The sequence below is a fragment of the Scomber scombrus genome, chromosome 6, assembly GCF_963691925.1.
Source record: "Scomber scombrus chromosome 6, fScoSco1.1, whole genome shotgun sequence".
NCBI classification, from domain to species: Eukaryota; Metazoa; Chordata; class Actinopteri; order Scombriformes; family Scombridae; genus Scomber; species Scomber scombrus.
In genome coordinates, this window is record NC_084975.1 from 6,743,823 (window position 1) to 6,771,710 (window position 27,888).

At 40.7% G+C, this 27,888-nt stretch overlaps 1 protein-coding gene across 3 annotated transcripts in view; it reads right to left on the reverse strand.

The window, feature by feature from the left end:
• Positions 1–27,888, reverse strand: part of plekha7a (pleckstrin homology domain containing, family A member 7a) — a 140,571-nt gene that overhangs the window by 1,319 nt on the left and 111,364 nt on the right. For all 3 annotated transcript variants that reach the window (XM_062421617.1, XM_062421618.1, XM_062421619.1), the window contains 18 exons: positions 21,371–21,552; positions 18,582–19,133; positions 17,560–18,112; positions 16,506–16,589; positions 13,822–13,875; positions 12,283–12,348; positions 10,729–10,809; positions 10,015–10,164; positions 9,383–9,484; positions 8,825–8,936; positions 8,290–8,420; positions 7,930–8,124; positions 7,638–7,734; positions 6,784–6,875; positions 5,644–5,907; positions 2,167–2,340; positions 1,143–1,276; positions 667–800 (listed from right to left, as the gene is read on the reverse strand). In XM_062421617.1, coding sequence (XP_062277601.1) covers positions 667–800; positions 1,143–1,276; positions 2,167–2,340; positions 5,644–5,907; positions 6,784–6,875; positions 7,638–7,734; positions 7,930–8,124; positions 8,290–8,420; positions 8,825–8,936; positions 9,383–9,484; positions 10,015–10,164; positions 10,729–10,809; positions 12,283–12,348; positions 13,822–13,875; positions 16,506–16,589; positions 17,560–18,112; positions 18,582–19,133; positions 21,371–21,552 — 3,157 coding nt within the window. The remainder of the gene's footprint in view (positions 1–666; positions 801–1,142; positions 1,277–2,166; positions 2,341–5,643; positions 5,908–6,783; positions 6,876–7,637; positions 7,735–7,929; positions 8,125–8,289; positions 8,421–8,824; positions 8,937–9,382; positions 9,485–10,014; positions 10,165–10,728; positions 10,810–12,282; positions 12,349–13,821; positions 13,876–16,505; positions 16,590–17,559; positions 18,113–18,581; positions 19,134–21,370; positions 21,553–27,888) is intronic.

Consider the following 27,888-nt stretch of genomic DNA (forward strand, 5'->3'; position numbering starts at 1 on the left):
TAATAACATATGAGCAATTTATAAGAAAAATAAGTTTGAGTACCTTTTGTCCCCCATCTGTGTACACCCTCCACCAAACCAAAACAGCACATACTGACACACAGAATACAATGACTCCACAAAAGCCAAAAGGGTAATGGCAGATATACCTGGACCAGACATGTCATCGACTCTCCAGCCACTCAGTCCCTGCACACCAGGGACAACAATAAATCACGTTTCAAGTTGGACAATCTTAGATGATCCACACTAAATGTCCACTCCTGTTCCACAGTGCCACATGAATAGGTTGCAGAATAAGAATATACATTGACTACAGTAGGTTACATCAATGATAAGCCTTTTCTTGATTGTCTTTGTCTTTAGATTCACTTTGTGTGTGTGTGTTGTTGTACTTCTTCCTTTGTGAGAAATAACTTACATTTTACACCATAAACATCAGGAAAGTTATGCAAAGTTGGCAAATCTGTATTTCCTCATGTTGCCGTTAGAGTGATAGCTTGGTTTTAGTGTAATGATCTTAAACTGGTGTGTAAGAGCTTAGAGAAGATGTGCTCTAACTCTGATGATTGATGCAAAGAGTTGAGGACCATTTGATGCATCATGTCTCCAGAATGCTGTAAAATAAAAGTTTGTGTGATAGTAAATTTGTGTGGCTGCACCCACCTGCCACGCGTTTGCTCTTGCGCGAGGCCTCTGAAGCCAGTGCGTGAGACACGGTCATGATCTTCTCCTGCTGCTGTAGAGCTGACTCCAGCTCACTGAAGTCCATCGGTGCCGACGGCTGCATGTTGTGAACACTTTGGAGAGAGACACACACATAGAGGACTATAAATCAGTGTATTCTTGAACGGCATACTGACTTGTTTTAAACTGAAAAGCAAGCATCCCTCTTGTAAGCATGACATACAATTAATCTGAATCCCCTTATTTGGAAGTAACTAGTACATTTCCCTCACATTTATGGCATTTGAAATTATTATATTGATATAAAGTCAGATTATTGCACAATGATTATGTTTCTGACAGTCTTGTACTATACATACAGTACATCAGAATATTTGTCTATCACATATTTAACTCCAAACATCTTCCTCAGTGTAAACCCAGCTGTGAAGTATCAGGATTTAACTGCTGTCTACCTGGATTTGGCCAAGAGGTTCTTGATGCGCTCAGTTCTGCGGCTGCGTTCTTCCAGCTCCTCCGGACTCAGAGGCTCCTCAGGATCAGACTCTACATAGCGCTCTGGGATGGGAACTTTCCGAGGTTTGGACAGCTAAAAGGGTGGGACAGTGATGATTGACTGATGGGTAGACAGTGTGCTTTTTCTCACTTATTATTATAGTACAAGAGGAGGTGTAAAGCAAATAGTCTGATTGGTCAAATACATTTTTCATGCATAAGTTCTGCGGTTTGTAAACCATGTATGTAGTTTGAAATCTAATAAACTATGGCTAGATTATTGGATATTTAAAGTTTTCACATGTTTTTATTATTATGGGTGTGACATATTATTGCCACATTAATACATGAGAGCTGGGCCTTTTTTCTAAATTCAAAACCTAAATAAATCCAGAATAAGTGATGGTGATGAAGTCAAGAAGAAATGTGCACTAAGACAGGTTTTGTGAAATTAGAAATCCCTTTATGTTGAGCATCAGGAATAATGTGACACGGACTATTTTCCCCATCTCACTTCATACAGTCTTTAACCATTAAACTGGTTAGAGATACTTTTAATGGAATTCAGATAAATAACATTATCTTGGTAAAATCAAACTGTAAAATGAACCATGTAAACCTTCAGCACAAGTAAAATATTAACAAGTGACTGCACTGCAGCTATGAGAATGCAAGCTGATCTTGAAAACATGCCAATTTCTTTATAAAAATTGTAATTTTTTTTATGACAGACTGAGATACTATCCTGTTATAAATTCCTCCTTCAGTCTATTTCATCATCAGGTAAGTGGAGAGCTTAAGGCACATTTGTGAGATTATGAATGTTTATCTAGAGCAACTGTAAACTATAGATTTGAAGCTAGTAGAGAATTAACATACTACATCTTTTCACTTCCCCACTTACTGACTCCTAAAAACCAGCAGGCTGACCCGTCACTTATATTTTTCATGACTGAGACAGATTGAGCAGATGTGTGTGTATACCTCTCGGCTGATATCCAGGTCATAGTCCAGAGGCTCAACATCCACTTCTCGTATCTGTGTGACCGGTACTGTCACCCATTCATCTGACTGGATTCTTCCTCTCTCTTTCACTTGGTTCCTACCTTCGTCGCTCTGACCCTCTGCCCTGGGTCGCTCCTCTTTCCAATCAAACACCTGGGAAGAGGCAGGAGTCAGGATTACACAGCTAGTCAGAAAGGGGGGTGAAAAAATCATCAAATAACAGTTTTTCTGGACATAGATGTAAAAAGGTTTTCCATGTTTAACATTAATTGAAAACTAAATTTGGAGCTGTTAATACAATTATCTACGTTAACCAAATTTTAATGTACTACTGAATCACTTTACAGTACAACAGTCTTTTTTTCTCATGACTGCTTGCTTTGTTTCTGTAGATCAGTGACGGGGGATTTAAATGACTTACATCATGTTTATACTTTTTTAACATTGCTGGGATGGGCAAAGGAGACAGATATTGACAGTCTCTTTGTGACCAGAAGCATCTCGCTAGTTTATAATAATCATACCAAGAAATTAGGATCATTTCTATATATTGGTGTATAAAACTGCAACATAGAGGACTTAGGTTCTCTGGCTAAAGGTGTAATGCCACTGCAGTGATTCGTGCTTCAGTTAGAGGGAGACAAACACTAAATTGAAAGGGAGATAATTATGAGATGTTTGTGCAACCAGAAATAATTATAGCAAGAAGTTCATCCAGGGATTTGAAAGTATGATGTTTAGTATCATTACCACAGGAGGGACCCAGGCAGATGATTAGTCTGTGCTTCTAGAAGCTGTAATTACAAACATACCACATCCTTCTCTCCGATGTACACCAGCACTTTTATTCTCTGACGTTTGATTGTGTGTGTGTGTGTGTGTGTGTGTGTGTGTGTGTGTGGTGAGGTGAGGAGTACTTGTGAGTAATCATCCAAGGAGCATCAAAGCCATGCATGCATCCATCCAACTCCAGTATAGCCTGCAGCAGGGTCTGATCGGTTGGTGTATTCACATGCTCTGAGAAACACTACATCCCATGCCTTGTTGTGCTCAGGAGAATCAATCGCACACAAAGGGGACAGAGAGAGAGTGTGTGTGAGAGAGAGAGAGAGAAAGAAAACCATGCAGACACGGATTCATCAAACCCCCCACCAGATTAGGAAGAAAACAGCCAAGAGGAGTTTCAGAAGCAAGAAACTCTTTATTGTCGAGTGCAAATCTCTACATGATAGAAAAGAAAAGGGAAAAAGAGTTTTGCGTTGCTTCTCAATTACACAGAATTAGGTGGTGATTAGCAGTTCACTTCTCTAAGTTCTCTAATATATTTCTACTCAACTGAGCAACCTCCTGTAACTATTTTCTCTTTGATATCTGATATACTGTATGTAGCCGTGGAAGGATAAAAAGCAATATGGTGGAAAAGCATCCCAGATTAATACTTGTGAGAAAAAAACAAAACAAGAAGCGGACAGCAGTGCCATGGAGAACCAAAAACATGCACCGCAACCTGTTTAGTCCTGAAATAATGAACTTAGATTAAATGAAAAAATATCACCAAGTGTTTTGATGATTTTTCCATGATAAATAATCTATAACTTGCCGTTTTGGCTGCTTTTCTGTTTTCTATCGTGATTCTGGGTTTTAGACTGTTGGTTGGACAAAACAAGTAATTTAAAGTAATTATCTTGCATATTGTGATGGGCATTATTTTAATGATATAATGATTAATTAAATAAAATATAGACAATTAATAAATAAAAAGTTGCTGACCCAAATCAGTCAATTATTGCCACTATACATGACTCATACTGTCCCTTTTTTCTTCTTCCCATGCTGATTTCCCATGACAAAGTTGTCCACTCCTTGCTCGTATTTATTTTAATCTTTATATATTTATAAATTTTTTTTGTATTATTGCATTTCAGCCCAGTTGCTTGAACCTGTCTTCTATATTTATGATGCATAAACCAGCACAGCATAGGCCACTTAAACTCAGATACGAGTAAAACTTCACTTTCCAACTTTAATTGTGGCAATGTTAAAATTATCATCCACTGTCAAAACAATTAAAAAGTAACTTTGTAGTCCGTACAAGAAAAGGCTGCATTAATGAGAGTGTTAATTCAAATATAAAATGGTGTAAACATGTCTTATGCTGGTGGAGTACAGAAAATAAAAAATATGCTCTGGTATTTATGGTTATATGTGTTAAAATGAGGTGAGTAGTAGTGGCATAACATGATTAACTAGGTATTGCTCACTGTTACAGGGAAAATACACTTCAAAGATTTATGGGAAATGAAGTCTGATTACAGGCAGATCTCAGAGCAGTCTGGTTAGGAGTGCGTGTTAGTCTGTAATCATGATACTAATCTGATTGTTATTATGCGTCATGTTATTTTAATGGAAGACTTTGACATTTGTTTTTTCACCCAGTAATGTTAGCATTTTTACCATTCATTAAAAACCAAGGGGCAACAACTAGCCGCAAGCTAGCATTTAGTTTTAACGCCAAATGTCAAAGTATTCCTTTAAGGAGTTAAAACCTAGCAGAGTCTTCACATCTTCCTGACTTCATTGTGCTATTACACAGGAAAAAGCAACCTTAAAGCTATCTCTTGCATCGTTTTGTGTGATTCTGTATCGAAGATGAGTGCTTTAAAGAAATAACAGAAATTATTGGAGGTAAATTGGGGACAAAGGCAAAAGGATTATCAGCAAAACAAGGCACTTAGATTTCATCTGAAGAAAAAAGAAAGCAGGGAGGTTGTGATCATGATTTGTGCCACTAGCATTTCCTCTTTCTTCATTGCTTCAACCTGAAAACTTTTTTTTTTCTTTTTCCAACATTTCCCCCAGTCCTCTATATGCTCTATATACCAAATCTCTACAAAATATAACTATACAACTGTATACTGAAAATATCCCTCAGTAAATAAATAAAAGTGTACAAGTACACAGTATGTAGATGTACATAATGGGCTCTTTTCTCTACTTTCTGGTGATTTAAAACAGAGAAAGGAAGCCAGAGTCATGTCTTCCATTCCCTCCTCTTTTCAATGGATTTACATTCAGAATTGCGTCAGTGAGGTCCCACCAGGGGGCAGTGGTAACAATTTAACCCCTGAACCTTTAAAAGAAATAAAATACACAGGGAGTGATTCTGTCCCTGTCCCAAACTTGCTGGGCATATATCCCCCACAATCCCCTTTTTCTCATGCTCATCTCCCGTTGTTCTTAAAGCATTAACCAAGCCTGACCAGTCCTGCCCTTCAGCTTGTTAGTGCTTGCAGATAGCATCAACCACCACTGGTTACACAAGGCAGAGAGTGCTAGTGTGTTAGCATTCCCGCTAGGTTATTATGTGGCTGGGGGTTGTAGGGTGTCATAGCAGCAGTGGTGAAGGTGGTGCTCCCTGTGTCTGCTGCTGCTGCGCGGGGGTGGCGGGTAACGTACGGAGGCCGGAGGATCGGAGGTGTTGGAGGGCAGTCTAGAGGAGGAGGAGGAGCGATGGGTGGTGGCAGTGAAGGTGGAGACACCCGTGCAGGAGCGTTCGCCCTGGCTGAGGTTCCTCTTGCGTTCGCGAACCAGAGCCTTCTGGTGGCGCTTCATCCTCTCAAGCTGCTCCTCCGCGCTCATTCGGCCGCGAGCCTGGCTGCTCGGGAGCTGCTGGGCCTCTGTAGGCGAAGACAGACGCTCCAAGGCACTCTTGGGTCTCTCCTGGTGAGAGAAAAGAGTGGGGAAGGATGTAGGGATAATGGGAGGACGGACAAATGGAGATGAATGGTTGGTTCAGAAGAAATGGGATGAGAATGGAAAGAAAGATATCAACTGTAGCTTATGAGGAGATGGGGGGAGGTTGAAGGATGGAGATACAGGAAGTGAAATAGAGCAAGAGAAAATCAGGAGAGAAAAAACATAAGAGAGTAACAGAAAACAGCACTGAGGGAAGCAACAGATCAGGATAGTTTCCAGAAACAGAACAGAAATGTGCACCTTGCACAGGATTAAAAAAAAGTCCAGAGTAAGAAAGCAGGTGCTGGACCAATAAACAAAATTTGTAAAAGCAAGAAAAAGGTCTGCACAATGCAGCTCCCAATGCAGGTAGATTTAATAAGATACCACAAGTTAACGAGTCTGAAGAAGAGCATTGAGCTCGAAATGTCTCTTGTGGTATCCTATCAAGTCTACCTGCATTAGGAGCTGCAGTGTTCTGACTTTTTTCTTGCTTTTACACCTTTCACAGGATTTAAATGCAGACAAATAATTCTGCTATCTACATATAAAATGTAACATGGAACAAATCTTTGCTTTTTATCACAAAGACTGAAGAAAGACCATTTTATCAGGTAATGAACATTATATATTTCCTCTTCGTACTGTCTATGAAAAGATGGCTTTCACATATATTTAATAATCAAATGCTCTACAAATCCTGAGAGCTGCACACATGGGGAATCTGTCATTTGCAGTGTAGATTAATCCATGTTCTTCAGTGTAGGACAGTTTTACACTTTTAATTCCAATTTGACAACAACTTCAACAAAACCAAACATTTTCCAGCTTTTTTTATTTTTTTTTGATGTCTTGACTCACCCTGGCTAAGGAGCTCCCAGGGCCTCTCCTCAGGGTCACATAGGATGAGATGGAGTTGGATTGGTTCAGTCGAGATGAGGTGCCTGACAGACCTGCTCGATCAGCAAGTTTGGTTCAGTTTAGTTTCACAGTGAAAAAAGAGCACGGTCATACAGTGAGGACACAGAGGTATGTGCCATAATAAAAATATTCTCATAAAAGGGAGAAAAATTAAGAATACATAGTTTAAGGAGAAGCAGAAAAATAAAAGGGTTACAAAACCTGCTCACCATGTTGTATAAACAGTTTCAGATACATTCTTAAACACTGTAAAAAGGAATACCTGCATGATATTGCTAAATCTTTACAATATTAGACTCTTTATCCTGCGAACACATGTCTCAGGATTTTGAATAATTTTAATAACATTGCAACCATTACAACCATCTCTTTTGAAAAATGTAACAATAGATTCAATTATTAATGGATAATTTATTAGTACAACATTTTCTCATTTTAACTGATTAATCATCTAGACTGAAAAGGTTGGTTTTTGTAATAAAAAATATGCCTTTGTGAATACAAATGTGCAGAAAGGGTTAGGATTAGTCTTAATCAGTTAAAGTTTACTAAACACAGTTTTTCTCAGTAATAACATCGTTCGCAACAGTGAAACAAAAATGTTGATTAGAAATGACAACACAAAGACACAGTTCTGATTAAGTATATACAAAACAAGGCTGTAAGATATCGGGTGTTACTCGGTACCAACATTTACATTTTATAATAAGCTGTGCTGAGGATGTGTGAAACTGCTGGAGTTTATTCTGTGTTTTCAATGTGTGTTTCTGTTGTAAATAATATAGTTCAGATACCTTTGCTCTGGAAATACTGGTAGTCAATGTCAGACCCGGTGCTGTGTTGGCTCATCGCTGGCAGCTCTGGTTCACTCAGGTAGGACCTCAAGTCCGCCTGGAACCAGAAAACATGACGCAGTGAAGTTAAGGTTAAGTTCTTTGGTGCTCTTTGTATAAAGTTTGAGCTCTACAGAAAGAAAAAGGCAGTTCTTTAGATTCATAACCCCGTAGAGAAAAGAAAACATTACATTTACCTCAACTGCATGTCGAAGGTTTACATTTTTTTCCTTAATACTGGATGAAAACATACCTTACAGTCTCCATTGACAACAAACTGTCCGCACTCCCTGTCCCTCTTCCTCTCATCTGATTGGCGTTTCAGCCCGCGTACTGACGTGTGGCGGATGACCGAGGACTCTTTGGGGAGGGGCGGCACCACAGGGGGTGTCTCCTCGTAGTCGTAGAGACGTGGCAGTGGTGGCCGAGGCGGGGCGTTGTCCTCTGCCTGGTAACCAAAGAGAATGTAGTATTTTAGAGGTAGAATAAATCATAAATGATGTATTGTGATGAAAAAATCTCAAACACATCACACTCACTCCGGCAGTAATTACTTAAACTTAATCTGAAGGGATTCTGCTGCAGTTTGTACAGTCGGTAAGGGGACACTCACCCACTTTGGCACGGTGCTGTGAGGCAACGTATGGGAGAGGGTGCTTGGAATGGAGCTGCGGGGAGGAGGCTGGACCTCTGCGCTCTGAGAAGGCACTGCGGGGTCCGACACCGAAGGCACTAATTTCCTCTCTGGTGGAACGTGAGAACAAAGAAGTTAAACTTTTAAATTTAAGCAGGTTTGAAATTGATTTACAGTCAGGAACTGGGGGGAAATTTCTGTCTGTATTCACACTGAGAAGAGCAGGGTGAAGCCACAGATTTCAATGAATGCAGCAAGTAGCTACACACTTGCTTTTTTTAAGCCAAAGGCAGCTTCAGAGTGCTCTTATAATCTAATCTTTAGAAGCAGATTTCTCAACTAAGATAAAAATCATGAGTGTACCATATCTGCAGAGAATACGTTGCCTTGAATAACTGAATAACCCTTTTCAACTGTTCATTACACACTATATACTGAATAATGATGCAGATTTGTTAAAACTGTCAATTGTAGCATTAAAAACCCCTTTTCCAGGTCGCTGTGGTTGCCCTACCTGGGTTCTGGACGGAGTCTATGGTGATTCTGTAGTTGGCTTTGCTGGCACTCAGTCCCCCCATCACGTCCTCGATCCTCCACAGCTCGCGCTTCATCTCAGCCTTCTCTTGCTGTGTAACAACACATTGAGACAAATCAAGATATACAGTTCACATCTGACGCAATTCACCTGTCATTTGTACCAAACAGCTTTCACTTCTGGCTACGTTCCAAGTTGGTTCAGTTTGATGATTTATAAAATGTCTGCCTGCAGAACATTTTAAAATTGAACAAGTTCAGCCTCTTAGATAATCAAGTGTCCTGTTCAAATGTAAGACACTGAAACTGCACAGTTGCTGTCACTCCAAGTACAAAGGAACGATTTCTTAGAGATTTTTTATTTTTGAAATGTTCATGACTGCACTATCTCAAAACTTTAAGGACAAACTGAATATAGACAGCATAAAGTTAAATGTATACAAAAACACACACACAGCCTACAATAAGATCTAGATGGTTCATCAGAGGTCTTGAGTTTGGATGTGAACCTCTTCTGAGCTGCAGTACCAGGTCTCACCTGTGGGGTGGCGCTGTGGCTCATGTGTGCCTGCAGTGCCGCCCTCAACTGCTCCACTGATCTCTCCAGCCAGCCATAATCCTCCCAGGCGTTTGCCATCTCCTGCAAACCACATCAACACATCACCTTAGGCTTTGGAAAACCATGATCAACATTTTTCAACTATCGAGAAACTAGTGAACAGATAATGAAGATAATTGTTAGTTGCAGCCCAAAATGACAGGCATCAGTGGAGACACACACACTAAAGCATACAGACAGATCAGCCTATACATACACACAATAACCTGCAGCTGTATGCATCAAACACATATGCATGCCTAGAAACATATACACACTTATATATACACACAAGGACAGATAAACCATATCTAAGTACACCAGTGTTTTGCATTTTGCAAACATTTGCCATTGTGTGATAAGATCTATACAGTGATGTCTGATTCCTCCAAACTATACACACAGTATACTATGTAAATCAAAAAGATGCAGCCACACTGTCTCTTAAAGTCACACCAACACACACACACACACACACACACACACACACGCACACACACACACACACACACGCACACACACACGCACACACACACACACACACACACACACACACACACACACAGGCATACCGTGGAGAGCCGGGATATTTGGGCCCTGATGTTGACCAGATCCTCCTGTAGCAGCCTCTGTTGGTAGGCGATCTTATGGGCGTGGGCCGGCTGCTCATGGTACTGCTCCATCTGCTGGTGGGACAAATCCAACACACTCTCCAGCTTGTCCTGCAGGGTGAGAGGGTCAGGCAGCACAAGGTCAGCCAAAAAAAACAACTTAGAGATGCTTCCTTAACAGAATGTATCTCTAAAAATGTGCACTAGCAGATCACACTTACTCAAAAATGCCTCTAGAGGGCAGCATGTTTTTACAGTCATCATGAGATCTCATTTAACCTTCTTCTACTTCTGAACTGTTTTTGATGCTCTGGTGTGCATCTCCTTTCATGAGTTATTGTATTATGATTTACTTTTTGTTGTGTTTTTAGCATCCCTTAAAAAAGTGGAGAGGACTACTGTAGCTTTTCTATTCAACACATTGAGTCAGAGTCTAAGTAAATGGTGTCCTGGATTTTCCTTAGACTTCAGAGTCTGAGAAAACTGAGAGACTGTTTCTGTTTGATTCTGAGGGATTCTGTCACTGTAGCTGAACAGGTTAACAGACATTTCTAAGCTGTGTACTTCAACATGTCATGTAATCTTGTCATACTGTGTTTGCCTTTTGTTTTCTTTCATCATCCAGCAGAATGAGGTGGCTTCATTCACAGCCTGTATAAACATCATGCTGTTTACCTTGTCTTCCTTCAGAGCGCTGATCCTCACCTCCAGATCCTTCAGGATATTGTCCTGCTCACACAACCGACTCAACTTCACCTGCGAGGGAAGACAGAGCTGAGTATGCAGGAGAGAGTAAGGCCATTGGATGCTCTTAGGGATAAAATGCTTCTCTAGTGCTCAGTGAAGTGTGTGCATGTGTGTTGACCTTTGATAATTAAGCGGTCCATTAACTGAATTACAACTTCGCCTTGTCTCTGCAGCTGTAGAAAGGCGTGTATGTGTACATGTATCTGCGTGTATGCATTTATGTGTATATCTTTTGAGTGCATGGATGCGTGTTTCACGTTCTCTCGTCTCCCCTGGTCTCGTTCACCTTTAATTACTGTGGGTGTACCAATTATGCAGAGTGGTTGCGACCTGCCTGACACTTTTAATTACAGTGTCAGGGAGGATCTGAGCTTTGTTAATTAATCCCTGATTAAACTGAGCAAACGTTAAGGCAAAGGTTGAGTCACTTTATCATCCTACGGTAAAACAACTCAACAGCATTCATGTAATGAGGTTGTAACTGAAGAGCTTGATGTGAACAAATTGCTTATCCATATACATTTTTACACTCAATGCTAGATTTTTATATTCCAACAAATACATTATTAATCTTGTTGTTGTCTCCGCAGTGATGTTGTTGTTGTTGGGTCTAATCAAATATTCATCGAAGACAACGCACTCATAAATAGTTTAAACAGCTGTGTGTGAAGCTTGTGAGAGAGAAATATTTTCACAAGAGAAATAAGAACAGTTTGAAACACTGCAGGGAATTATCTGGATTACCGAACTAGAAGAGTTATGGTATTTTCCTATTAACACTCTGCAAAGAGTAATTTAGCTTGAAACATCTGCCAACACTTCTTCCACAATATCCATATTGTGTTTTGCCTTAATTACCATCACTTTATTCCCAATTGAACCATGACAGTCAGTGCTGCTCCCCTAAACAAACACGAACTTCATGTTCCCTTGTCTGGAGAGAAAGAAACAGAACTGACTGACCTCAATAGTTATTTTAAGGATAGCAAATACATAAAGATGCTTAATTCTGCATGTGAATTTGTATTTGCATCTAGAGTTACAACAATTAATCAGTTAGTCGATAGACTGAGAATTTATTAGCAACTATTTTTTATCATTTTAGTCAAGCAAAACTGCTTGACTAAAAAAAAAAAGCTTTTCTCTACATAATAGTAAACTGAATTTCTTTGAACTTTAGACTACTGATAACGATGGGGTCTTAGAAATTATAATAATTTCTGACATTTCAAAGACAAAACTAATTATCCAATAATCAAAAAATGATAATCTGCAGATTAAGTGATAATGAAAATAATCATTAGAAGCTGCCCTATTTGCATCATACTACATAAAGTAATAGAAAATGATTGGATTCATTTGCCAGATTTGATGCTTGATTAAGTAAACTCACTATATAATGAAAAAATAGCACAAAAAAAGACAAGCTTCTGACTAATAGAAAAACAAACAGGGCAACATACATCAGTGCTTTGTACTTACATCCACATCACTTTCTGCAACTTTAACAGGTTTCCCTGATTCCTTCAGCGTCTGACTTCCAGCTACCTGGAAATTGGAAAATAAATATTTCCAGATGTTGGTTACACAGCAAAAACAAAAGTGGCTGACTCCATGGCACTGAATGGTGCTAAAAATAACAGAGGTACAGAAACACAGAGAACAGCTACCAACTACTACAAGGCTGAGGCGGACTATCTATAACACACTCTCTCAACCTCGGGTACATGACAGTATGTGTGAGAACACAAGGTCAGCTCTTGCCACGAAGACCACGATGGTTATGGACACTTTGAAGCCCTGCACTCATGTATCCATAAATCATCTATACACAATGTCCCCTCTGTACAAAAAAAGTCAGAAGAACACATTTTCTGTGCAGGAAACACATTTGTTTTTGCCTTCATCATGGCAGTAATAAAAATATATAAAAACAGAGCACAAATTAAAAAATCAGAACTAATTTCACTGAAACAAGCTCTGTCTTGTGCTCAGATTTTGTTTTATTTATTTTAGAAGTACATGCTTGTGCTTGTGCTTCTTGTTGGAAAAAAGTAGAAACATAGCACATCGGAGCCGTGTGCTATTGTTAAGGAGGTGCAGCGTTTCAGAGACGATGGTAGAAGCAGCTGGCTTTACAACCACCGGGCCACAGCCACAGCCACAACACATGCACTGCCGAGCCATCCCATGCCCACCATTCAGCATCCTCAACATCGCCACGCGGACAGTGGGTTGTGCGACGTCGGGTGGGTCGGAGGTCACATGGAGATAAGACGTTTGATGCCATTCAAGCCATGAATGCGGTGCTGTGAGCAATGGGATGGTCTTTCTAGAACACAGACTCTCTAAAACATGGGAACGCAAACACACACATACACACATACTGATTAGGTGCGTCCCTATTCTGAACACTGTAAACATGCACAAGCATAAATGTGCACACGCGCGCACACACACGCACACACACACAGTCACAGACACACTACATACAACATCATGTCTCTCTATATACTGTAGTACATATTCTGGTTACAGGCACACACGCACACACACACATAGACAGAGCTTACGTTCATTAGAGGCCTGAGAGGCCCAGCAGTGCAGTGCAGTAGTAAACTGTGAACTGCGAGGATCAGGGGCTCTAGAGCTCTGATCTGGGAGTCAGAATCACAAAGACACAGAGCCGCAGTCACAAAATGGCGTGGGCCGATTACGTGGGATGCTTCTACAACCACGCAAGAGTTAAAAGTCTACTGCAAGTACTCGGGGGATATTTTGTCCCCCACATCGATGCTTGAACATCTCCATTTGTAGCTGCGACACACTAATAGCTTGGTTCAAAAAAATGGGCCAGAGTGTTAGAAGTGGTTGTCAGTGAGTAACACCAGTTATGTTAGATTGAGCTAGAGTCATTTTAAATCAGAAAACCACAGCAAAGGTAGAAAACAAAGCAAAGAAGAATAAGTAAAGATAAGTAAAAGAAGTAAAAATGACTCATAACATCTTCATATCTCTCACCTTCAAGTCCAGATACTCCAAGTCCTTCTTCAGCTGCATATAGGTGTCATCAGTCTAAAAGGTGAGGTGGGGGAAAATGGGGGGAGTGTAGATCATTGTTTTTTGTCAACGAGAATTAAATTATTTATCTGTAATTATTCAAATAGAATCATGTGAGATTTGCATGTCTGGTATGATGTCTCAGCTGCGGTTAAACATCTGTGCTAACATGCATTACAACACAATCACACAAAGTTTTTTTGGAGATGCATAGTCACTCCAATGCAACAAACATTAGATCAGCACAAACCAGATCCATGAAAGGAAGCAGATCTTAAAAACTTCAGCTTTGAATTCAGCTCACATCACTCAACAAAATACAAACTTTGAAAAAAAAAAAAAAAAAAAAAGGTCGAAAATGACAGATTCACGCATTAGAGGACCAAACTGACTGACACATCCACAACCAGCCAGTTAGCCAAAGCATGGGATGGCTTTGTGGACGTCGAATAGTTAGCCGCACAACATGCTACAGACAATATAACTAGAAGCACAGTATGGAAACTGACCAGCAAAGAACTGCACATGGAAAAGAGGCAGATGATTTAACGTATGACAGCAGCAAGGCCAGCGTTCACAGATTAACCATGCCAGATGTCACATCATTAAAACACTGGAGCTTTTAGGTAGAGGTTGCCACTAATGTACTGTGATCAGCTATTGATACTGCTGCTGCTTTAACTTGTGTGTGTTTTGGTTAGTCTTCTTTAATCCTCAGTAAACTGAAGCCCTACTTCACATTTATAGGATTGTACATAGTCACAGTTGGGATTAACTGAACCAATTAAGAGTTACAAGTTTGGCTTTAGGGGAGGTGAATTAGTATCAGTGGAAAAGACAGATTTATTCTTTCATTTCAAACCTGACACATTATGAAACCTTCTTTCTGTGAGTCTAGTTGTTTAAATATTTAAGACACAATAAGAGGAATTTTAATGATTATTGATGTTGTCTCTCATGTTATTCTGATCACAATTCACATCAATTGTGATTATAGACAAGTGTGCCAACTCCAATGAAAATCACTTTCACTATATTCAGTGTACCCCGGTCAGAACTGTGGTGGATCTAAGTGGTGTGTGTTTCCAACTCCCCAAGCGTCTTTCTTGATACTCCCACTAGGGGGATGCAAAAAACTGAAAATCAATAATAGCCTTCATGTATTAAAATGGCACATCACAGCTGAATTTAAGACAATTTCATTTATTCACAGCACCAGTCAAAAGTTTGTAGTGAATGACAAGGTGTGTCCAAACTTTTGAATGATGCTGTATAACATATGTGCAATAATGCCAAATTACAGATTGCAATTTTTAGATTTTGTTGTATGAGTTTCTGTTTTAGCTGGAAATGCTTAAACTACTAAAGTTAATATTATGTTAAGGCATTTTTTATACGTTATATTTTAAAAGATCTTCTTTACAGTATATAGTTGACAACCTGTTTGGGGTTATATACTAGAGGAAAGCCAGCAGGTGAAATTCATTTGAACTTATTTTCACAGTATGTTGTCAAAAATTGGTCAATGACATTGTAACCACATGGTGGCAGTAGAAGAATAGTCCTCAAAATGCTAGAATTCATTCTCTGCAGACAGGTGATCTCTCAAAAAAGAAACACCATCAAAAGAATAATTGTTTTGATAAATATTCCAGCAAAGCGAGACAGTGTGCAGGAATGTTTCTGTCACATATTCAGGATTTTTTCCAACAGCCTGATTCAGGTGTAATGCAGCCCTGCAATGAGTTTAGGGGCAACCTCTACCAGCCCCTGGTAAAATGGGGGGCAGGCAGGCGTGCCACAGGGGCCCCCACCTGGGTGTTGCAGGGGCCTAGGGAGGCTGAGAGTCCCAAATGACTGAGATGGGATACAGGAGAGGGGCCACAGCTGAGAAGGGGGCTGGTGCTAGTGGTGGTGGCAGTAGTGAGGAGGTGGTTGTGGTGGTAGGGCTCTTTGGGACCATGGAGCCGCTGGATCTGGGCTAACATGTGCTGGCGTGCGGAGGCCATCTTGGCCTGGTGCCGGCGCAGCTGAATGAGGAGCAGGGTGAGCTCATCGGGCTGTCAGGCATTACAGGACATTAAATCTGGCATCAATACTGACCACAGCAAACTTCAGTGATTTTTTTCTTGTTTTATGAGAACCTTTGCCTCCACAGTGGAAGCAGCTACTGTGTTATGTGACTGGCTGATCGCCTCTTTGAGCAAGCTGAAAAATAGCTTCATTTAGGAGGATTAATAGCACTGAAACAAAAATCAGGACACACAACAACACACTGTTCATGACAGGCTGGGTAAAAGGCAAGTCTCTCAAAAGTTCAGCTAAAGCCAAAGAGGTCAGTCCCGACAAAAGGCTATTTAATATTTGGTCAATATCAGTTAACTTTTCAGACTAGTCAGAGTGGAAAATCAATGCACATCTGGTGACTGATTCCTCCAGTTGTTGACAGCTGCTGAACGTGTGAAAACTTTCTACAACATCTGAAGATGTCTTAAAAATTTGAAGTATCGGGTTCAAATTTCCAATTAGTGACAAAAAGTATTTTAAGTGATAGAAATAAATATATACCAATTGCAATGTTTGTTAAAATGTTAATACTTGCAGTATATCGAAGCATGTTTTATATTCTTATTTGTTGGACATACCGTTTTGCCATGAAGGCTGGGTGCACTGACTGTGTGTGTGATGTAGCCAGATGCAGGCATTGACCGTCTCTCGATGGTTGCCGCCTGATAACACATGGACAACACATTTTATATGCAGCTGTTTTATATACAACACAATGAATAACATTGATTTGATAACAAAATACTTGTTAACAACCTCTTGATGAATATAAGTTGTATATGTGCATGTAAGAGTGGGTGTTAATTTGAACTTTTGCAGGTTTTTTTCATTGTGATATGCAAATGCTAATGGACAGTTGCTAATTTTCATCAATTTGTGTAAATATCACAAATGTATTTACACATTATGCATATTTGCTATTCGATTTGTTTACTATTCATGTTTACTACTCAATATTATGATTCAATATTTATTTAACTGATTGCTCAAACAGTTGAAGTAATTTAAAAGAAGGCTTGCTTTAACAATGTGTCTGATATCGTACCACAAGTCACTAAAACAATTATTCTGTTCAGTGGAGCACAGATCCAACCTCCCCACACACTGTCAGAGTGACTGACACCTGTTATGGATGACTAACTACTCTATTTTATATTTTGCACTTGAAAAAAAAAGTGTTAATGATCCAAACCTGGGAAGAGAACAAACAACAGGCAAGACGGAATTAATTTCACACAATGCATGCAACAGAAATTATTTCTTTCCTGATGAATTCTATCTTCATACATCACGGCCTTTTCTTTTCTTTTCTATTACTTTTTATCTTTTCTTGTATTACGACCTGCGTGATTACTCGGGCAAAACTTTCATGGAATTGAAAATGAAAATTGCGCATGTGTCTTGTATGGACACTTCTCTGTAAAAGTAAAATGCTAAACAAGTTTATCACTCAGCTCAGGAAAAGTTGGAGTCCACCATTAGATTCTCTTGCTCTCTGATTATTGCATTACCACATTTACATTTATTTTAAAAATCAGTTGTAGGGTTGTTTTTACCAGTTTAGAATCTGGAAATGATTTGTTGGACTGTCATGCAGCATTATTGTTCTGTTTCTGTCAGTCATTATTTTACCTTGAACAGCTGAGATTTGCTCCTGCGGGGAGAAACAGTGAAGGGGATGTCCACCACTGACCTATCACCGACTGGCTTGACTGTTACCCGATCAGCAGGTGTGTGCGGCCTCCGTGTGGGTGACAGGGTTCGGCTGGAGCCTGGCGGGGGCCCGGGTGGAGGGATGTCCGCAGATGTAGGTGGTACTGACACACAGCGGGGCGGCCCATCGGACTTGGGAGCCGAGGAGGCAGGCACGGTCGATGGGGGCCGGGGGCCGAAAGGGTAATCCGGGGCTGGAGTGTAGAGTGGCGCTGTGGGGCTGCCGTGACGATACTGGTGACGCTGCTGCCACTCGTACAGCTGCCAGACGGTGTTGGACCCTGCGGCACCTTGCTCTGGGGCGAGGCGGAAGTGGCTCAGGCGGTCCTGAGCGTACTTGTACTCGCCAAGTCGTGCAGTCGGAGGGCTGTGGCGAGGAGTCTTTGGCAGGGTCTGGTATGCATCTATGGTGGTGTACTTGGGCTGAGTTGGTGGTGTACGGCGGGGGAGGGTGTTTTCTCTGGATGGGGGGCTATTAAGTAGGAACATTAGATTCAGATTTCACACATCTCATTTCCTGCAATTTTATTTAAGGGTTAACATCACTGGAAATTACATCTCTAAAGCTAGAAATAGGCCACAAGTCAAAAGTACATCATCTGTTGATAGTATTTCTGAACAATAATACTCTCAATTGGATTCTGAGTTCAGGAATAAAACAAAATGTTGATCTAATCAGCCTTAAAATGGACTGAATTCCTGCCTCTGTTCAACCTAGAAAAAAGCACAACTAGAGGAAGCTCCTTACAGTATTTATAGAGTGCATATTTCAGTGGACATTCATTTACTAGACAACAAGGATTGTTCACTGTGGTATGTAGTATTAGACACCTTTTCAAAATCAAGCTACATATATAAATCATTTGTAAGTTCACAAAATACGAAGTAAACACATAATCTAATGAGAGTGTTTTTAAGTCCAGTATTTGACAGTGACCTACCCTTTGTGCTCAGCCTTCTGCACTTTGACCCACTGCTCCACCTGCTCCAGAGTGCTTCTCCTATGCACGGGCTTGTGTGTGTCAGCAGGGGGCGGCGCTGGGGCCCTCTGGTATGTCCCCGCTGCGATCCCGTTAGGCTCCAGGATGGGGCTGGGAGTGGAGACCAGGCCGTTCCTTGTGCAAGCGCTGGAAGGCAGCGTCGAGGCGGCGCGTGACGGCGCCCGTGACGGCACCCTGGATACGGGCGCCGAGGCCGACATGGGGTCCGACTGTGGGAGGGCGGAGGTTGTGGGGTTGGCGGGGAGGGAAGTATGTGTGTCTGTTTCCAGGGTGCTGCTTCCTATGTGGTGCTCCAACATGGTTGTAGCAGGTGATTCTTTGTGGAAGCTGCAGCGCTCATCTGCGTCACGGTGTATGCGCTCCAGGAGAACCTCGTGGATGATGGGTCTTGTGCCATCGGTGTCCGCAGTCTTGGTCTTGTGGTGGTTGATGTGGTTTGTTTGCGAGACTATCTGATGCTGCATTATGTTAAAGTTTTCTACCTTGTCAGATCTGTGGAGAGTAGAGATTACACAAAAAGCCTTGATGAATGTTGGCCTTTTACACTCATATTTTTTTGTGACTTTCTCTACAAACTTTTTGAGAGTTTCATTCCTAAGAGAAGCAGAACGTGGTTAACTAAAGCACTTTTCCTGACAGTTGATTTTATTAAACTCAAACCTCTCAAAGGATTTTCAGCTGCTTTTACTTGGTAAGTGCAAATCCTGTTTTGTTTGATCACTTCCCTGATATGCCATGGACATTGTGTTCTTACCTATCGGAGGTATTTGCCTTTGTTCTGTTGTGCTGAATTTAATTTGGACTGGATGACAGTCACATGAGAGAGATACCTTTAGCCTCCTCCCAAACTTTAAGGACAGGGCTTAATACACAACAAAGGCCGCTTTAAATCAGGGCGGATAACAAGCAAAGCCTTGCAACCACAACTAGATTTTAAACTCATTAATTAAATCCCTTGTGACAAGAGGCAATCGGGCTAGAGACACAGTCAGGTCTCTGAAATTCAACGAACCACACACCAAAGTTTACTTTAAAATGAATTAAACAGCCTCAGGTACAGGGATGTCCCTGCCAGCATTACAAATTAGCAATATGGTAACTAGTTTGTCTGAATTAGATTGTATTAAATGGGGCATATGTGATTTTGCATTATGTTTTAGTTAAAGAGTAGTGTGTTTTTGGCTCTGAGAAATGAAGGGCAACATGCAAGCAGATAGTAATATTACTGTTAAAGTCTCTTCAAACAAGAAAGCTGCAAAATAAAAAAAGAGGTTTAAAAAAAAACAACAACTAGAGGACGTCTCCTACTAGGTTTTCCTTCTGTCATTCAGTTAAAACTAAAATAGTCCTGTGGGATTTCCCCTTCCGAAAAACAAACAGAAAAAAATGAAGTGGTACAATCTGCGGGTGTCTGAGGCTGCCAGTGAATGATGGGACGTATTTGATCTGTGACACTTTCCTCTGTCAACACATGAATAATACATGAGGGAAGTCAGCGGCTGCTCGTTCTAAAGCAGCATTTCACAACATCAGAATGTACTCTTTGAAAGCAAGTGAGCATGTAAACAAATACACTACGCTCTTATGCTGTAGCATCAGGACTGACGCAGATTTGTTCAAGCTGTAAACAGCGGAGGGGGATGTTTGGGTACTGCGTCACCATTTCCCAGGAATCGGTGTCGCCTACAGTGACATTACACAAGACTAATGTAAAACGCTTTCTTCAATGTGTGTTTATAGGATGTAACAACTGTAGCTCTGACATTGAGCACCATAAACACACAATGTCACACACGATGACATTGCTCAGGTGATTTCTGGATCACGTTTGCAATGTTTTAAACCGATGCTGCATAGCGGACAAAAACATTGTTCAGGGGGTAAGACGATGACTACAAATTGCAAAGTTCAGACTTTTGTTGGATCTTTGTTGGATCTTTCATTTCCTGTTAACTTGCTACTGTTATAATGTAATTAAGGCAAAAAAATTCCCCAAACATAGTAAAACAAAACAATGCTGCGTAAAGTGTTTAGAACAAAACCTGTCATTTTTTAAAAAGTATTTTTAAAACAACAAATACTGGAACTGGACTATGATTGATTGTCCACTGTCTTATGTCAGTGAGCAATGTAGTGGGACTAAGTGGAAATTATTTATGTGAAGAAAGATTGACTTTTATTAAATACACGAAAATCCAATAATGTCCTTGTTACCGATCGGAGATCTCTGGGAGACGTAGTACAAAATCACATCCTCTGACTCCATGTGTTAGTTTGTGTTTGTGTGTATTTTCTGTCTGGCCTTTTCAAAATACTTTTGAAATGAGGGATTTGACGATAATCAACAATGTAGCTCAATTAAACAAATATAAGGTGATTCAAGTTTTTGTTTTTGTAAGAATTGGAGGGATAACAATACCAGCAACAAACACAATGGGGAGCTCATTGCATAAGATGGGGAAGTTAATGTTGTGTCAGCACAGACACAAAAAGAAATGATCTGGAACTTACTTTTTTCACTAAAGCTGACGTTTTGTTTGATTTAAAACAGTCAAAATGTTTTGGGCAAAGTTATTTTAATCATTGAGTGTTTGGTAAGTGTGCAGTGACTAATTATAGTCTTGTTCTCAGTGGGGCCTCTTGAGTGTGGCATTTTGCAGCTGCCTGGTTTAGGGGCAATGATTGCTTATAATGTGTACGGTCAGCTAGTTGAGAGAGGTGTACTCTACCTGATCAGAGAGTCAGCGTGGTTCTGCATCCGTGCTGCCTGGTTCATGGCACCGAGCCAAGTGTTCATGTCCTCCTGGGTGTCTGCGCTGAAGTAATACGTCCGCATCCCAGTGTGCTCCGCCTGCGAGCCAATCACAGAGCTCTGCTTGTAAATGTACGAGCGCATACCAGTGTGGTTAGCCTATAGGAAGAGAGAGGGAGGAGAGGTCAGCGTCATGGTCGGACAGGAAGAGAAATCAGCTCTTGAGTTAGACGAGCTTCAAGTTTGGTCAAAGAGACAGGGAGATGCCATGCTGTCCAACGAGAGAAACAATGTCAACAACCAATACAGAAAGAGCCAATGAAGGAAACTAGACGATAGAAATACAGAGACAAAAATGCCAGCCAGTTACAACCAACAAAGCCACAACGTTTGACCAATGAGAGGAAAGATACTTCAATACAATGTAGAATAAAAATGCTTCAGAAGAAGAACCCCAAAACCCAAATTCTCCTTACAAACCTGTCTCCTCATGAATGTTTTTTTTCTCCTTCTATTGCAGCTTAGAAACCTACTAAGAACGTATGAGATGGCAAGTAATAGCTGCTTAGTTTATTTTTCAACTGTATATCTCACAAATGAACATGATGCACGACGGTCCTGAAAAGAAAAGTAGCTCTCCAAAGAGGCAGTATGAAATACAAGCCTGATTAGACTCCACACTGGGACAAAGTAATTGTACTCTGTGATTTAAGTGCCTTGATTATGACAGGCACACTCAAGACTTAAGACAGATTTTTTTTTATATGCACAATAAAAAAGCTATTAGTAAGTTGATCTAGCACAAGAGTACAACTGCATTTTATCATGAGGAAGGATTTTGTGGAGCAATGTGTGGAATATAAAATGAATCATTCTATAATATACTGAAAAGAAAATTTGATGTCTGATGTTTTATAACAATCGCAAGCAAGCAAGACATAATAATACTGTTGGTCTAATAACACTCAATTGTTTGTGCACGTGTGGAAGGACTTGTGTTTATACTATATCACTGTGAGGACCCTGTAAAGACTAGTTGCTACATTGGTAGGGGCCAAATGAAAAAAAAACATATTAAATGATCTTATTGAGTAATGTTTAACTGCATACTAAATATTAATATTATGATTTTATCAGATTTTTATTTTAATTCATGCCTATAATCACCAGTCTATGTTCGGTGCATTCAAACTCTTTTTAAAGCCTTAAAGCTGCACTAATCAATATGTTTATGTTAACAGGGGATCAAATGACTATGTCTGTAATATGTAGAGTCAGTTATTATGATAAAACTACAGAATTGTCACCCAAATTCTGCATTTTAGCCTCTTTAAATAAATCCTTTTCCTGCCTGCAGCTGCTCTTATTACCCTTGTGTTACCCTCAGTCACAGCAGGTAGCTGTTTTCAGTGAAAAAGCTCTGGTAATCCTACTGCACACAACCTGCCCAGCATCAAACAGCAGATTAAGCAACTAGCTGGTGAACATACAGTAGTGAAGTGAGTAAATATTTGACTGCCCAGAAACACAACCCAGATGAATGCTAATGGCTGTTTAAATATGCTATTGATTGCTGACAAAGTAGACTCACTACTTTATGAGGTGATAGTACTGTATATCAGTGTTTAGTTTACAGGTTGTTCCACTGCACCCAAGTGAGTAAAAATCTATTAATGCAGCTTTAACTGACTTTTTTTCCATACTGACTTTTTCTCCGCAGCAATTTCCTTTCATTGTACCCCAGAGACCACATGAGAGGCAGTTATACTCAAAGGGTTATGCTGTTTGTGTAGGTGGAGACCACAGTAACACTAGCAAGAGCATAACAACTGCAGGAAAGGAGATGGGTTTTTCCAGCAGAGGAAAAATGAGAGGCTTTTTTCCTGCTCAAAAAATCAACATGATTCTGGCTGCCCTGCATTTTGAATCTGCTGAGAATACCATCAGTAGAGGAAGTTGGTATCTCTGCTTCTTCTACTAAGTTTGTTGAACTTTGCGAGTCCAAAGTGAAGCCCTGAGGGGCCAACAGCAAGACGTTTGATAAGTCATACAGTCAGATAGCGTTCCTGCAACTGAAATCCTTTTTAACTGTGCCCAAAATATCTCAACATGATGTCACTGATATTATAATTGGCTAGCTATCCACACGGATAACATGACATAATATCAAAAGACGCGACTGGCTGCGAAATTCAAGTCACGCTGCATCACCAACAGCTGTTTTTTAATTAATAAAGTTCAAGTGTTTTGTATCCTTGATAAAGATGTTCCCCCCCCCAGTGAAAGTGGTGTGTTATTAAAGCTCTTTTTAAGTGAGTCGCACTCCACTGAGCACAGCACAGCTCTATAAATGTCCCGCGTCTCCCTTTCCTTCCTTCCGTCCTTCCTTCACGGTTACGCTGGCTGGGATCGGGAGACAAATGAGAGAGCCTACTCATCAACAGATGCATACAAATGAAACGTAATTAAACATTAAATCTCCCTTACTCTAATTCATTCATTAAATAATGAATGCAGGACAGTAAGAGTTTGTGGAGTGTCGCGGTGGGACCAACTGTGGCTGAAACATAATAATTTCACAGTGATTTCTTAATTTGGTTTATTCAGTGGTAGCATTTCTCTGTTTTTGGCTTCTTGTCTTGCAGCATGATGACAGCCAAGAACAAAAAGACACCACCCTTGCTTATGCTGTTAAATCTACAGACTGAACGAGTTCATCAATAAAACAAATGCAGACTGTCCCCCCCCCGCTGCTCTATCCCTGTTCCTATAACGTCTGAAGAAATCCCAGCACAAAGCTATGAGACATGCACACAAACAAACATAAATGCTCCCATTTCTCCAACAGCTTGATAATTCACCTCCCCTCTAAAAGCTCTGCTGTCTGAAACAAACTCATTTCACTGGCTGCTTCTAAACACTAATAAAATGAATTAAATTATAATTCCCTTGCTTTCTACTCTTGAGTATGTACTTGGCCCTGATCCTGGTACATATTTTAAGATCTAGGGAGTTGACAGCACCACTCACTTGATTCGTCCAGGTCACGATGACCTTGCAAGTGAACTAGGTCTTTGCTGCCGATCAGTCCCTATAAGCATTAGCCATCCTGCTACAGGGTATATCGAGGCAAAGGCTTGAAGCTGACCACACGCACAGTGTAGTACACAATTATGTCAAATCAATGAGATATAACACTACGTGAAAACACTCATCTAGCAGTCAGAATTTCATTTATTTAGCAGTATATTGCCAACCCTACACACAGGCCTTACATACTAAACTCAATTATTATGTCTGCATGCATTAAAATCTAGTCTACGCAAACTGCAATTCCCCCTTGTGCACTACAGAAGTCACGTACTGTGCCGTGTCTATCTGCTGTCTTAGCACTTGGTCGTAAAGGTGATTTGGATTCTGATGCTATCTCTCCCTAAAGTTCAGCTGAGTCTGCAGACTCTTTGGTCTTACTGAGACACTGAGGACAACCTCGGATTGTGAACCATACGAAGGCTTCAGTCAGCCTGTCACTGTCAGGCACGGTTATGTGTTTTCGGTACATCAGAGGCCAGGAAACGGGCAGGAAAACTAGTTAGCTGCCTGTCATCTTTGAATAGTAAATGCTGCCGAAAAACACCTGGAAAGTCTCGACAAGTGGAATATCAGCATCCTGAGGAAGCGGCTGTCAAAACACGCCCGCTCACTCACCATCAGTAGCAGCAGCAGCAGCACTCTAACAGACGGCCTCTCATGGCTACAATGGGACAGGCTGCTTGATGAGAGACAGAAGACTGCACCGCTAGTCAGATGTTTATGCACGTGCAGAGATATGGGCATGCATGTGCAGTGAAGTCACACACATGCATATTTACGCTGTAACAACCCCCAAGAATGTAGCATTAATTAGATCTAAACCTTTATTTTGTATTGCTAACCCTACCTCTAAATTTAACCCTGATTCTTCCAACTTATTCAACCTCCATCAGACCTCATACACATATTTAAAAGCCTTATTTCAATCCAAATCATTGGACCCAATGTTTTCCTATTTTAGCTGCATCAGAACAGGCACAGGCACAGGCACACACGTGTACAACAGAGACAAAATGCAACACACACACACCCCCAGCAGTCTAAAAAAACATTGGGAGAGTCCGCCTCTCTTTGGGAGGAATGCTGAGTGGGTCATTCAGCGCCGGGTCCGTGACCGACACACCTACACACTCAATCCATGCACAGCTAAGCCTCTTTGTCTCTCTGTGGTTTGTGTCTGTGTGGGAGTTAGTGGCAGTTTTAAGGGTGTTCCTGACTATTTTTTTTTTCCGTTATTTTGTTGTATGGTGCTTCATGGGAAAATGTGACAAGACCTCTCTGACTCACCGTTTATTCCTGCCCTCTATTTCACCGCGACAAGCCCTCATTACATCCTTCCTCATCTCCACCTCTCTCCGCTTTTTCATATCGCTTCCCCTCTTTATTTGTCTTTTATTTTCCATTCTTAATCACTTCCTTCCCTTCCTGTGTTCTCTCTCCTTCAGCCTCTCATTCCCGTTCTCCACCAGCTGAAAATATCACTCGCTACTTGCACTCAGAAGGGCTCATAATAGTGTCGGCTCTTTTCCTGTGGACAGGCCCTAACAAACACACACACACACACACACACACACACACACGCGCGCACACACACACACACACACACACACACACACACACACACACACACACACACACACACACACACACACACACACACACTTTGTCCGGACGCTATTTAAAGAGTCATTGTGCTTATAAAGATAAGCCTCAGCAGCCAGAGCAGCACAAAGCTACAGATAAGGTACATTCTCTTAAACCCGCAACTATAGAAATTGAGTTTACACTGAAAAACATCCCAATGTAGCCAATAATAGCTTCTGGGTGTCTGCTCATATCTGCTTTTAGAAAAACATTCACTGTTTCTACGCTCTTTGTAAAAATTGAAAATAAAAAAAAAGAATAAATCATGTTAGGAAGCTAGTATATAACAGGTTTCTCTACTTTAAAGTTCCCTTCAACAGCAGCTGCTTTGGAAAAAAAAACTCCATTTGATTGACCGTGGGGTGGCATAGCCCGTATCTACACGGAAAAATCTCCTACGGCTCATGAAAATGATTTTCCCACTCTTCATTTCCGAAACAATAGCATGAGGTGACATGAGTCCCGAATAACAAAGTGAAGTTTTTTCTCCAAGCTATCAGAGAGCTGCATGCTGGTACAGTAGATGTGACAGATGGAGGCGATGGGGAGAGCGGCACATAGATAAACGTTAAGCCCAAAACCAGATAAGCCAAATACAGAGATTCACATTGCGATAACGAGGAGTGGGTGAGAGACAAAGAGGGGGGGAATTAAATAAGACACTGACAGAACAAAACAAAACAAAACAAAAAAAACCACATCAGCCAAAAAGTTATTCTTAAGACATGCATCAAAAAAACAACAGAGGAATATACAAGGCTGCCGTATATTCTCTCATGTTTGGACCCAAAAAAGCCACACCGACGGTAGACAACAAGGATTTAAGGTACAGAGCTTGACAAAGTGAGAACACGTGAGAGGGTAGAGTACCTATTTATGGGAGGATTGTCACTGGACGACGCGACACACTCACGGGGTGGGAGGGAAGTCCCAGTCGGGCAGCCAACCAATGGGAACAAGAGAGGGAAGAGGATTCGGTGAATAAGGGATGGAGGGGAGGTTGGGTTTTGTGTGGAACCTTCGGAGCTTGAATTTGTGGGGTCATGATGCATTTGGGGTTGGCTTTGCTTGTCAATGGGTTCAGCATTCACACAAGACCAATTAAATACCCACCATCTGGCTCGCTCAGGAGGCTAACTGTGGTCCTGCTGGTGATGTTTACAGACCCCGGGGTGTAACAACATTTTAAATCACTCTTAAATAGGAGTTTGTTTTAACCTGCCTTGAGTACCAGATGGGTGAGGTTTACTACAGCAGGGCAGTCCTGACAGTGTTATCGCTCTCAAGAAGTATATTGGGACACTTTCCTGTGATAGATATTTGGGTTTCAGTTCAGCTAAGTTTCAATTGCAGGTTTAAAAAGTAATTTAGGATTATGCAAATGTATTTCAAAAATTGTTAGTAACTTTACGAAGATGATTATATGACAAAATGCCCTTTTTCATGTTCACTTATACATGAAATGTGATTTCAAATAGGGCCGGGTAATATATCGATATTATATCAATATTGTTGTTTGAGACTAGATATGTTCTTGGAATTTGGATATCGTAATATCGTGATACAGCGTTTTATATAGTGTTGTCTTTTCGTGGTTTTAAAGGCTGCATTACAGTACATACTTAACAGACTGTTTTTATTTGCCTTTAACAACTTTGTCATTATATCCAAATTACTGATGATTATTTATCAAAAATCTTATTGTGAAAGCATAAAATAATAGTCATCCCTACAATATTGTTTCGATATCCATATCGG